Raw genomic sequence first — 13,229 nt, forward strand, 5'->3', positions numbered from 1 at the left:
CTGATGCCGGGCAGATTAGCGGTGGAGGGTGGCGTCACAGTGAGTGACAGGAGAGGAGAATCGTCTGATTGGCTCAGACAGTTGGTAGGCGAGAGCAGGAGAATAGCCAGACTAGTTTGTGTGAAATAAAAACTACCCTAAAACAACTACAGTACATATCCCAGAATTCAAGCTGTACATAGAGCTACACACAAAGCTGATCTATGATGAAACCCAAACATTCACTCTGCTCTCTCAGCGGACTGATTGAATTAATGTTTTATATCACAGAAATCCAAATTATGTCCAGACTGCTTGTTTCTCTCGATGACATGCAAACCAGTTTCACTAAAAAGCAAATACACAATAACAAGAGGTGATCATCATCAGCTACTCATAATTCCTCCTTGGTCTGAGTTTAACTGTGCAACATATGTTTGCTTCTGATTTTAACATTTAAATTCCCCCAGAAAACCTTTTTTAATCCCATAATTTTGCCTCAAATTGCTTTAAGATTGAGAAAAACGTTGTATCAGCTTGACATATTTGGAAATTTTGGGATGTCCACTAGAAATTAGAATAGGGTTTGAACAGAGTTTGGATGCACCGCATGAGTTTATAATGTCTGGTGCTTCTGCAGGGTAAAAGACAATAATCGGCCTTGTAAGTGTTATAAGAAATGTTGGTCCTCCATACATGAATGCATTTTTGTTCTATCAAAGTGTTGGAATTTCCATGAAAAAGAATATAACAATCTAAAAATAAAAATCTGTTTGCTTATGATGTGAGGGAGCGCCCCCTTGTCGATCTTATCTAACCAAAACAACAATTCTTCACTTTAAACTCTCATTATTTTATGACTAATGATGTTATTTCTTCTGTTTTTTTTAACCTTTGATTGCTGCTTATTTTGCCACAAATATTTAACTCAATGGAGAAAAGTCAGAAACTGCTCTTTTTTTTCTCGTTTTCATGCATCACATGAACACAATTCAAATCGCCACTTTTAACAGCTGAGAAAAATGAGCACTGTGTACTGCTTCCTGGTTAATAACCCTGAATTCTAAACGTCGAGGCGAAACACACACTAAGCCATACAAAGCTACACAGAACAGCTGCTACTCTATAGTCACAACACATCACAAGTCATTCTACATGTCTGTTCATGCAGTCTACTGTAGCTAACTAACTACTGCACACATAACAGAATGATATCTGTCTTCCCCGTACAAGCCTCTGGAGCTCTTTGTTGTTATTTGTTGATACCCCAGCAGCTTCACATGCACACACATATATATTTAAGCTCCCATGGACACACACGCACACAAACAGTAGCTCACACACCCTCTCACAACCTCAGTCACACAATGAGTTATTGTTTGTGGACTGCAGAGGCTTAGCTGTACCTGTCAATCTATTGCCCATTGTGTGCATCTGTGCTGGCATTTGCTGTATGTACTGTGTGTGTGTGTGTTGCATGCATGTGCATAATGAAGGTGTGTCTCTTTTTGTGTGTGTGTGTGTGTGTGTTTGCGTGTGAGGTTTCCCTATTGGTTGGTAGGCATTGGGGGGGGCAGGGTGGTAACAACACCAGGATTCATATCAGGACAACACTAACACACAGGTGAGGCGAGGGGAAGACGGGCAGTGGAGGAGAAAGCTACAGGCTGCAGAAAAACAGAGGGGAGGAAAAGAGGTGAGGGGGGGGGTGACAGAGGGTGTAACAGAGGGTCGCCAGGGAGTGACGAGGCAGAGAGAGAGAGAGAGAGGGGAGGGGGGGTTGGGGCTGAGGTGCGGCATCCGGAAGAGTCTGTTTTAGTTGATTTGGTTTCCGTAAAGTCACAAAAAAATATGTTGAACATCTGAAGTCTGGTACATCAAGGCGAGGGGAGCGAGGGGCCGCTGGACGGGACGGGAGGGGAGGTCCTGAAGACAACTAATACCCCTGCAGGAGGAAGGAAATAAAGATAGAAAGATGCATCAGTTGTGAAAGAAGTATTTAGATCCTTTGACTTGAATAGAAGTAGCAATACTATCATTGCAAGTTAAAGGAGCACTCCACTGATTTATAAATCAAAATCAGTTTAATTGAGAACTGCAGCAGGTTTTGGGAAATCATTGAATTCAGTTTCCCCAAAAAGGCCTTAAAAGGTATTAAATTATCACTGTCTGTCCTGTTTTTCTGGCCTCAGGGACCATGTTGGAAACACGTGTTCTCACTTTCACATGTTATCCCTTGGATTCATTGTCTTCTACATCAATAAATAAATAAAATCAAATGTTAAAATGAGAAATTTTAGTTTTAATGAGACATTTGTGAAATAATGAGAACGTTTTGTGATAAAACAAGGTAAAGCGGTGTGTTGTTATTACAAGAAATGTTTAATGTTAATGTTAAAGAAATGTTAAAGCAGAATAATTTAGTATCTAGTAATAAGAAGAAGAGTATATCATTATAACACGAAAATATCTTGTCATAATGTAAAATTGATCTTGTAACACGCAAGCATAAGATCATAAGAGAATCCATCTTATCAGGCTTAAAGTTATGCACTTGAGTTAGCACAAAATCAACCATATTGTAGACTGAGGCCCTTCAGAGGAGATATGTTCAGTCATGTCATATCTATCCCTGTTAATTTACCTGTTGTTTGTCTTGCTTCAAAAATAAAAGAAAGAAAAATACAAAAGAAAACTCAGAATTTACTTTAAATATCAGAAATGTACGTTACAGTTTATTGCTGCAGCTGGTCAAGATTTTACTCATTTCATACAGCCAGTGAGTTTACTCATTAACAGTGTATAACAATTGTATAAAAGACAATTCTGCCCATGACTGGGTCCTGAAATGTTATTTTCTTGAAACAAGAAAAAACAAAAAGTGCAGGGCTATGATTTGATTTAGTTTGGATCACATATTGACACTTTAAATTGATGAATTATTAATGATTCAATGCTATATTAACAAGCCAAGTGACCCTTAAATCTAAACTACTGCATCTACTGTTGAATCGATCTCATCTTAAGCAATATATTGCATTTATGAACCTATTAAGCAACCACATACCGCAGCCATTAGATAAACTGAACAGTAGAAATATAGTGGAGGAAAGTTTACGTCTCACATAATTGAATACCTGAATCGATTAAAAAAAATCGTTAGTTGCGGCTGTAATTCTTACTCATGCTGCACTCAGCCAAAAATGTCACACATAATTTGATTTGACTTATATTGTCTGCACTAATATTGCAATGGAAAAGTCTTTTCTTACCTCTCCTCCTTCTCCACCTTGCTCCACTCCTCCATACTCTCCCTGTAGGAGGAGAGAAGGAAAGTGAGAATAAATTACACACAAAAAAAGAGGTGAAGTGGACGTTTCTGAGAGGATGACAGGATGAGGTGATGGCAGGGTGGAGGGCCACAAGCACCAATGGCTATCTAGCGTTCGTTTTCCTCCAGCACTGAGCAGCAGTTAAGACTATAAAGACCATGCTGTGTGAACTCGACTCAAAGTATCATGCGTAAAACTTTCCAGGGGAAAGGGGTCAGTTAGTTGATTAGAGCTTTACAGGATGTAAGAGTGAAGTAAAGGCTCTCATTTAGGTGCACAGGCCTCGCTCTGCCTGAGCTGTGCATGAAGGTATTTTAGTGCATGCCATGAATATATATTCACTATTCTGACATGCTAAAGATGTGGCTGAGAGCTTGTATGTCACTTAATGCTACACAGAGGAGCTACATGGTTAAAAATGGAAAAGTTTAGTATCATTGGTGCCTCAATTACATGAATGAGTAAACATCTGAGAGGTAATGAGAAAGTGTTGGCAATATTCAGAGTAAGAACTTATATTTAAATTCAATATTTCTGAGTTTAAATATTTACAAATATGCTTATTTGATAGAAGCTTTTATGCACAAATACTGCATTTGAATTTGGGAAGCATCACATAAGCTTCTGTTTCTCTGTTCCTCTCTTGATGCTCATTCAGTCTGTTGCAGGCCATTAATTATTATACACTTAGTTATTAGCTACAATCAATACAACAGTCTAGCAATAAATCTCACCTTTAAAGGGTAGGTTCACATTTTTTTAAATGCAGTAATTACTACGCAAAAGCATGAACATTGAAACTAGTTTTGCCTGCTGTAATCATTCCTACTATTTATACTGACCATTAAGACATCCCTTACATATGTGCTTACTGTTTAAGTGATGGGGGACAAAATCCACAGGCCTCATTTTGTTCAAAAATGTATTTAAAAGTTCATGTGAAGCTTATGAGGCTAGAGCAGTCTAAGTTAGTCCAATCAAGTTGATATCTTAAAAATGCTGCAGGGTTTTTACCAAAATTAAGTCCCCTTTTCGTCTCCATGTTAAGAAAAATTCCCAGACATCGACTGGGAATCTGGCACTAAAAGACTAACTTTAAAAGATATCCACTTAATTTGACAAACTTAGAATACTGAAACTTTTTAACTTAGCTTTAAAAAACATTTTAAATACATTCTTGCACTGTAGGACTGTTCAATTGTGAAGCTATCCTTTAAACATGAAGATTCAGCTTCAGAACTTGATTTTACTTACAAAGGTATTGACAGGGAAATGTACTTAAATATCAAAAGTGAAAACATGCCTTAAAGGTTCCTTTAAGAATTTTAAAGGCTCAGTTCATACTATACTCAAAAAGCCAGGTTTATTGCAGGTTTATGAGATTGGACTTAGAGGTGTCCCTACTACCTAATACATGGGTAACTTAGTGCATATAGCATGCAGAGTAACCCCTCACTGTCTCCTACTTCACCCCATACCACCCTAGGATGACCTATGACCCCCACCCCCACAGCCCTGTCCAATAGGCACCTCGTATACAGGCTCCTCCTATCAGGGGACAAGACACAAACAACATAAACAAGAAAAAGTGAGAACAACAGCAACACAACACAACACAACACAACACAGCAACAATACACAGGACAGAAGCATTGCCACAATAGTACAACAAAAGAAGCAACACACAGACACAGAAAAACTATTAGTGAAACATGCATGACAACACAAAACTAGCCAATTTCAGACCTCTGAATCACTGCCCACGCATGGGATTATTTCAGTGGTTCAAGGAGAATTATGGCAATGATTATGATTATAATTCAGTCAGATTATCAGGCTTTTGTCTTTGTTAAACTGATGCGAGTGTCACATATTGAATTAAAGAAATATCTATAGGCAAACATTTCAAGAGCTTTAACTTTAATGGATACTTTGAACCATGGACCAAAATACCTAATAATACAAATATATAATAGTTTACATGTTGGTCAGTGTAGTGCTGAAACAATCATCCCATTAATCAATATAAACAATGTTCATAATTGATTAATCATTTAAATCATATAGCAAACAACAATGACAGAAAATTGTTAGTTTCATTTGGACAGACAAAATTAGCGATTTGAAGACATCACATTTTTCAAAATGTTTTGATATTTTTTAGATTCAATGATAAACTGTAGATAATAAAAGTAATCATTAGTTAGCAACCCTAATCCATTTATCTATAAAAGATAAATGTATGAAAGAAATAAGAATAAAGAATGAAATAAGAATAAAAATGTGCAGTAATTTCATACAAAACTGCATGTTTAGTACCACTTTGTTAAAGGAAGAAACAACAATAGACTTGAGGTGCAGCACTGCTGCAGCTCTCTGATGAGTTGGAAATGGGGAAAGAGCTCTATCTAGTGGCTGCCCGTAAACCAGATCAGTGTCAGGCACAATTTTATTTCTGAACCTGTGAATGCCCCCAGGATTGTCTGAGCTTGTAGCAGTACAATGTCAAGTATAGTTCAAATCTTTGATGCGCTCTATCTCTTACAAAACTTTTCACATCCCTAAAAATGTGTGTGTGTGTGTTTGGCTCCTTTGCAGGGAGGTCAACACTCCTACACCTGCAGGAGCTCAGTGTTTGATTCCTTGTTCTGAGCTGTTGTCTATTGCCCAGAGGTACTAAAGCAGGTTTGAAAAAAGCTCAAACCTTCTGAAAACTATTGATGTAATCTAGCATTTGCACAGTAACCGACCTGGTTGATGAGCCCGGATGATGCGCCGACGTTCTCAACACCCTCCACGGATGCCTGTGACACTTCGTTAGCCCCAGCAACAGCTGTGTCTCCAACGATGTTGGCCTGATCCACGGTCCTGTTGGCCACTGGGGTGCAGAGTTGAGAAGGGTTAGTAGTGAAACTGACACACACATACACACAGCGTTGTGTCTCCATCCCTTCAGAGTACACTGATTTACGTTCATTTCTTGGAGACTTATCTTGACCTAAACCATAACCAACAAATGCCTAACCCTAACCCTTACCTTAACCTAAATAAATATATTTATTATTTATTAATTATTTAACTTCTACAATTATGTTCCATTAACATTATGGACTAATTTTTTAAAATATTTTTGTCCTCCACCCCTGCCACCTCCCAACCCTAGTCCCACATAACATTTCTGCAAATACAATGAAAAATAACCAACTCTTCCTTCCTAACATAGTGGTTGAGTCAAGTCAAAGTCAAAAGAACATATAACAATAAATGTTCTGTAAATTATCTGAAATCTATTGACATGTATTGACAGAGTGTGCATCAATAGTGAATGCTTCAGTTGTTGTGCAATGTCTTTAATTTAACTATGGAATTAATCACAGGGCTCCAAACAGACTCAGATTTCCCTTTTTGACTCCCACTCCAGCCTTAACATAAGCCTAAACTAACCTTAACTTTGAACCAAGTCTTTACCCTAACATTTTTATTAAATTATTATTAAATTATGAATGATTTATGGTAATGGGACTTCCATTTTGTCTCAATAAAGGAGGTGAATCCTCTAAACATGAGTGCAAAAACAGATTTACGTCACCACAACGTAAGTACCACACACACACACACACACACACACACACACACACACACACACACACACACACACACACACACACACACACACACACACACACACACACACACACACACACACACAGCGTTTCTTACCTGTGTTTACTGATGACACAACTCCCTCCTTTGTCTTACTACCTGAGAATCAAAGAAGGATATCACAGTCACATTCAAGTATGCATGCTTACAGTGAAGTTGTTAATTTTTTGTCTTTCAATCAGTGGGGGAGAACAAGGATGGATTCATCTATCGAACCATGGCCCTTAAACCTAAAATTATATATCTATTTGTTCATACTGTAATAACAAGAAGACCATGTCATAAAACCTGTTATCACGTCACAATTATATCCTTTGATTAAACAATTTCCCCCCTTTTTTGACGATGATTACGTCAATGTAACAATGCCAGTTGCTCATCACCATTTTATTTAGATAAAAACAGGTTTAGATTTCCAGTCAGAGAAACATCTCTAATGTTAAAATTGAATGTTCTGTGTTTTTTGTTTGCTGTTGCCTCCACTAGAGTGTGAGGCAACCTTCCTGAGAATGTTCGGTCAGCAGTATACATTCCTCTTTCTAAAAATACATTTAAAGACCTACTTTTACTCAGTGTGACTGATGTTCATTCCTGGCTGCTTCTTGGTCCTTTTATTTGTCTGTGTGAGCTTTTAAATGTTCATTTTCCCCTTTCAACCTCAAGAGCTCAGCATTTGGTGTTTTAACGCTCAATGAAGCTCAGCTGTCATTTTTTATTGGAAAACTTCCTATGATCAGTAGCTCCTTTCTGTGTGTCCATCTCTGCTCTACCAGCCCTGTGCTCATTACGGTATGATCCTAAGCAGATTAAATGGTAGTTATATAATCTGCCAGGGATAGAACGAGAGAAATATCTGCTGTAAAAGATGAAAGGGAATACTAGAGGAAGGTAGAAACGAAAGCAAGGAAAGACGTGAGAATAATTGTGCAGTATCACATTAATTAGAGCACACAGACTGTTCTGTCTGTACTTTCACACAAATGCAGATGATGCCTTTTACTGTATCCTGCATCCACCCATCCTCTCTCCATCTCCTGCTTTCCTCCATCTCTCTGCACGCTCCCCGTGCTTCATGAGCCACGTGCCTGACTACCCAGCAGTGCTGCAGTACAGCCCAACACACAATCACGCTGCAATGACACAGCTTCTTTCTCTCAGTCAACACAGGGAGCCCCCCAAGTGTCACTGCAAGGTGTGAATATCTATATCTGTCTGTCATCACCACACAGAACACATTGTGTTTAAGAAAGACTGTTTAACTTCTGATTGAACTTCCTTTTAAACGATCAAATGATTTTTGGACCGAAGCAGATGTAATTCCTGTAAAGGGTGATGAACAGGAGCCGGCCGACATGCACACAGCTGAGCATAAGAACAAGAACAAAAGAGAAATGTTTAAAATAATCCTTATAATAAATTATAATCCTGATCGAAAGCTTGCCGTAATAAATTAATATTGCACAGATTAGAGTGTGTGAAGGCTTTTTCCTATTATGAAATAATATATTAAATGCGCAAAAATGTGGCTTAAGTCAATTTTTCCCAGAGAAGGATTTGTGTTTTATCAGTCCTGATGAGATGGGAGCTTGAATATCACCCTTATTTAATGAAAACTTCTATCAGTGGTGCTATTTTTATTCATTTTTAGCAATAAAATATATATAACATATACATGGAGACATTCACATTGCTTTGCACAGACACATTAACAACATATATAAGAGGAACCTGTGCAAGTTCAACAAGTTCAGGCCTTGTATGAAAATGTCTGCAAGAGGCAAGATAAGAGAATTTTTCAATATAATTAATGAGGGGTGAAAAGACAATTACAGGACAAAAAAATCATAGCTGCTAGATTTTTTTAAATTGTTATTAAAGAGAGGCAATGAAGCTTTCGACATGAATCTGTCTCTGGAAAAATTATCAAAGCCATATTTTCATATCATTGCAGAAAACCAGCATCTAGAGCCTTTTTTCGTGCACATTATTGATGATCTCCTAAAAGATATATCAGGCTTTTAAGAGTCTTTGGAGATATTTTGTGGCTGCTTGTGTGCAGTGAACTGTGTGATTTTTTGATTTAATCACAGCTTGTCCCGCTGTCTGTCCAGTTTTGGCCTGCAGCCATGCAGACCTCGATACTGTGTAGCCACATTCACATGCTGACGTATGCACTCTGCTGCAGGCAGATACAGTGGTTTATGTGAGCCATCGACCCTCTTCACTTCAGTGATCACATCTCCTCTCTCCTCTCTGGTTCTCTCTCTGCATCTTCGTCGCTTCATCCTCTGATCTGCATTTGCATTTTCTTTCCCTCTTTTCGTCTCTCAGTTCACAGAGACAGAGAGAGAAGTCCATTAACCTGTCACTAGCCTGTACTCTTTGGAACATCAAGGTTTCATTTTCCATCCTCTCCCTCCTCCCTCCACCTCCATCATCCCTCCATCATTACATGTCACCTATCTCTCTTTTTTTCTGTCCCTCCATCTGTTCATACAGAAGCCACGAGACCAGAAGCTTTTTCTGACATAACACCCCTCCCTTCTGTCTCCCTTTTTCCTCTCTCTGTCTTTCCACTAGCATCCCTCTATCCTTCCATCTTTCCTTCGGGGTGGGGAAGGTGGTGGGTTGGGGGGAGTGGTGGGTGGGAGGGGTTTAAGAGCTGTGGGGGGATGAAGGTGGTTAGTCATCAAGGCAGCACGCACTGGCAGGCAAATCCTGCTGCTGCAACGCCATAAACGCACTCACACTCTTCGCATCCACACTAGTATGGCGTGGAGGGTGGAGGGAGGGTTGATGGAGAGCAAATTGCTGCAGTGCTCAAGTGATCCTTGCCCCGTGCACCTCACCTCCCTCCCCCCCTCCTTCACGTTGTGACATTGACTCTTGCACGCACACCGTTTCATCTTTTCATTCTCATTTTCATCATCATGATTAAGATTTGAAAGTGCCGGGAGCAGTTTCAGAGCTGTCAGTCAGAGCTGCTGAAGGGACTGACTTCAGATGACGAAGAAGACTTCCACTCCTCTCCCACCCTCTTAAATGTGCACACCCCCCCACCCCTCCTCTTGCAGAAGGCCTTATAGCCTGGGACTCGGGGTAACCTTGAGATGTGACGCAGTCGCTGTCTAAGCTAATATAGAAGAGCAGGAAACTACAGCAGGACTACATTAGTATTGGAGGAACACATTTAAACAACCACCAATCAATTACATTTAAAAAGATATACAATCATATTTTTTATTATTTAAAATGCCTTGTCTACTTGAATTTTTTTCATGGTTGTTATTGTGAATTTATGAATTCATCTCACAAAATATTTATGCTAGCCTGTCAAATGTAGGTCATCTCTGTTCTGCAAAAGAAAAAAAGCAGGTAAAATGAGTTTATTTTTTTCCTGCTACTACATCGCTGCATTAAGTCTATCACCAGATGTCCCTTTGCAAACTGCTTCACAAAAAACTGAATGTGAATAAAATAGGAAAGGGGATTTTTAAAAACTGCCATCACCGAACCCTGCAGTGCCTCTCTTTCCTCCTCTCTTCTCTTCTCTATAATTTATTATCATCTTTCCACAAGACAGACCATTCCTCCACCAGCTACAGCCAATTACAACTTTTTTTTTTTTTTTTACCTCCATCTACCACCCCCCAGTCTGTCTATCTGTCACTATCTCAGACCCCCACCCTCTGCCCTGCGCCAGTCCTGCAGCAGTATCCTTCCAACACTCACTCCATCCCCTCCTTCCTTCCTTTCTTCCTCCTCTTCCTCCTCCTCCCTCTGTTCCTTACTTCTCACAAGTGTCCCAGACATGGACACTCATGGGACCACATTTCACAGCCCTGCAAAAACACACGATTCAACCACACACACACACACACAAAAAAAAAGAATGCATATCACCTAAACTGAACAACTTTCCTTTTATCCTGCAAGTGAGTTCCGCTTCACAGTCTGGAGGTTACATACCTACATACATCACCCCTTCCTTGGTCTTAGCTGCTGCCTCCTCCATTCCAGCTTTGGTCTTTTCTGCGGCGGCCACCACCCCCTCCTTGGCCATAGAGAACCCCTTCATGAGTACATCCATCTTGGGCGACGAGACGGCTGGGCTCTCCTGCTCCAAACGGACCTGGCTGGCTGGCTGGCTGGCTGGCTGGATGGATGGTGGTTACAGTGAGCGTGCAGAAGAGATGATGTGGGAGATGAGTGTGTGGCTGTGTGAGTGTGTGCGTGCCGGTGGCTCCTCCTCCCTTTGGTGCTACAACAGAGGGCTGAGAGGACCGCACAGCAGGGCTACAGCAGGCAGACTGAGAGAAAGAGGGGAGGGGAAACAGCCGGTATGCACGAGATGGAGAGAGGAGGAGGAGGAGAGACAGCCGGATGCTGCAGCATTTTTATGTCATGCTGCAACCCCGCCCCTCAAACACCACTCCATCCCCTCATCTATCTTTCTCCTGATGGCTCTCACTCATGCTCGGTGCAGCCTCCACTCTGTTTGCATATTGTGATTGGCACATTGCTCTGGACACACCTTTCTGGATGCTGGGCTTGTGAGGGCTGTTACATAACCAGTGAGCTTCAGCACTATGGTGGAGAGGAAACAGGCCTTTTTTGGTGTAAATCATATGCTTTGAGAGATTTTGTCATGTCGTCTGTAATCACATCACACAGCATGCCGCAAAGATATAATTCCCCTTTCTGATTCTGAGTATTTTTCACATAGTGTTTTCTGTACTCGGCTACTTAAAATCACATTTGTATGTATTCATGGTAATATCATGCCCATTAAGACTCATTCAACTGAATTATTTGGGAGGGACAATGACAGACCCTGCAGCCATTTTCATTACTGTGAGAGGAGAGAAACTGCTTTGTCATCCCAACCTGAATGAGTCACAACTGCCCCTCCTCCTCTTCCTCCTCCTCTTCCTCCGTCCCGTTCCTCCCAGACATGCCTACTCAGCAGCACAGAAAATCCTGTGGATGATTTTTGTTAACTCCACAAAATCACATTCATGTTTTTAGCAAAATGGGGACAAATATACATCAGCTGGTGCATTACTATATATTTTTTTGGCCTTGGTCCATATACCTGAGCAAAGGTGAGGGAGGAATATAGTGATATATTTTGGACACACTGATATATGTAGAGCTATTTTACTGTTGCAGTGAAGAGGGTCTTACATTAAAGGATCACACTGCCCCCCATAGCCACAAAAGATACGGCATCATGACGCAGCATGATATCAGCATGCTGGTTGATGATCAGTTGATGGCTGTCTTTATGTAAAGAAACTATTCAAGCATTAAATGGACAATTTGAGAGCTGTAAAAACATCACTCACAAGGATATTTTTTTCCAGTACTTGTGAAGTCAAATAAAGATGAAAGTCAGGTGTCTAAATGGTGACCATTAAAATGATACTACATGTGAACACCTGTTAGTGTTAAAATAGACGAGAACAAGTTATTTTAGTGCTCGTATGTATTTTCTTTTAAAGTCTCAAGTCAAGTATGTAGTCCAATCTTAAATCCTCATTTGATCAACTTAAAGCTGCACTAATCAATATTTTAAATTAAAAATGGGTCCAATCACGAGGTGCAAAGTGAAAGGTAATGGGATCACTCACTGTGATGAAACCACAAATAATTATCACCTGACTCTGCAGTTCCCCTAACCTCTAGCCTCTGGTGCTGACAGCTTCCTGGCTTTAACCAATCAGAACAGAGTGGTCTCATCAGGAGGGTGGCCTTAAAGAGACAGGAGCTAAATGGCCTGTTTCAGACAGATGCTGAACTTGAGGGGGCTGCAAAAAGTGCCAGATTAACTTAAATAAGGATTAAAAAAAAAAAAAAGTAAATCATGCAAGGATTTCCCCAGCATTTAAATATAGACCTGGGAATGTGCATATGTCCACTTTAAGCAAAAAACTGCAGACAAATGTTAATGACTATGGCTGGAAATCACAATGAAGCCTCCATCTTATAAAGAGCCAAATATTTTTCTCAAAATAGAGCTAAAAGCAGAGTGAATAATAGACTTACTTTGATTGGCTGGAGACACAACTCCAAATGAATACTTAAAGCGCCAGTACACTTCATCAGAAGTGCTCGTCAGATGGTTGAAGTGCTTGACACCACCCTCCACCCAACACACACACACACACACACACACACACACACACACACACACACACACACACACACACACACACACACACACACACACACACACACACACACATACACACA

At 40.1% G+C, this 13,229-nt stretch overlaps 1 protein-coding gene across 2 annotated transcripts; it reads right to left on the bottom strand.

Annotated features, from left to right (window-relative positions):
• Positions 1–1,814: 1,814 nt before the first annotated feature.
• On the bottom strand, positions 1,815–11,064 carry sncgb (synuclein, gamma b (breast cancer-specific protein 1)). 2 transcript variants are annotated; one of them, XM_062442910.1, is made up of 6 exons: positions 10,944–11,064; positions 7,032–7,073; positions 6,062–6,189; positions 4,842–4,859; positions 3,252–3,293; positions 1,815–1,924 (listed from the first exon to the last, which is right to left on the bottom strand). In XM_062442910.1, the coding sequence occupies exons 1-6, from the start codon at positions 11,062–11,064 to the stop codon at positions 1,916–1,918; spliced, it is 360 nt and encodes a 119-aa protein (XP_062298894.1). In that variant the 3' UTR covers positions 1,815–1,915. The 2 variants fall into 2 exon arrangements, with proteins under 2 accessions (XP_062298894.1, XP_062298893.1); XM_062442909.1 differs by lacking the exon at positions 4,842–4,859.
• Positions 11,065–13,229: the final 2,165 nt, after the last annotated feature.

The sequence above is a fragment of the Scomber scombrus genome, chromosome 21, assembly GCF_963691925.1.
Source record: "Scomber scombrus chromosome 21, fScoSco1.1, whole genome shotgun sequence".
NCBI lineage: Eukaryota > Metazoa > Chordata > Actinopteri > Scombriformes > Scombridae > Scomber > Scomber scombrus.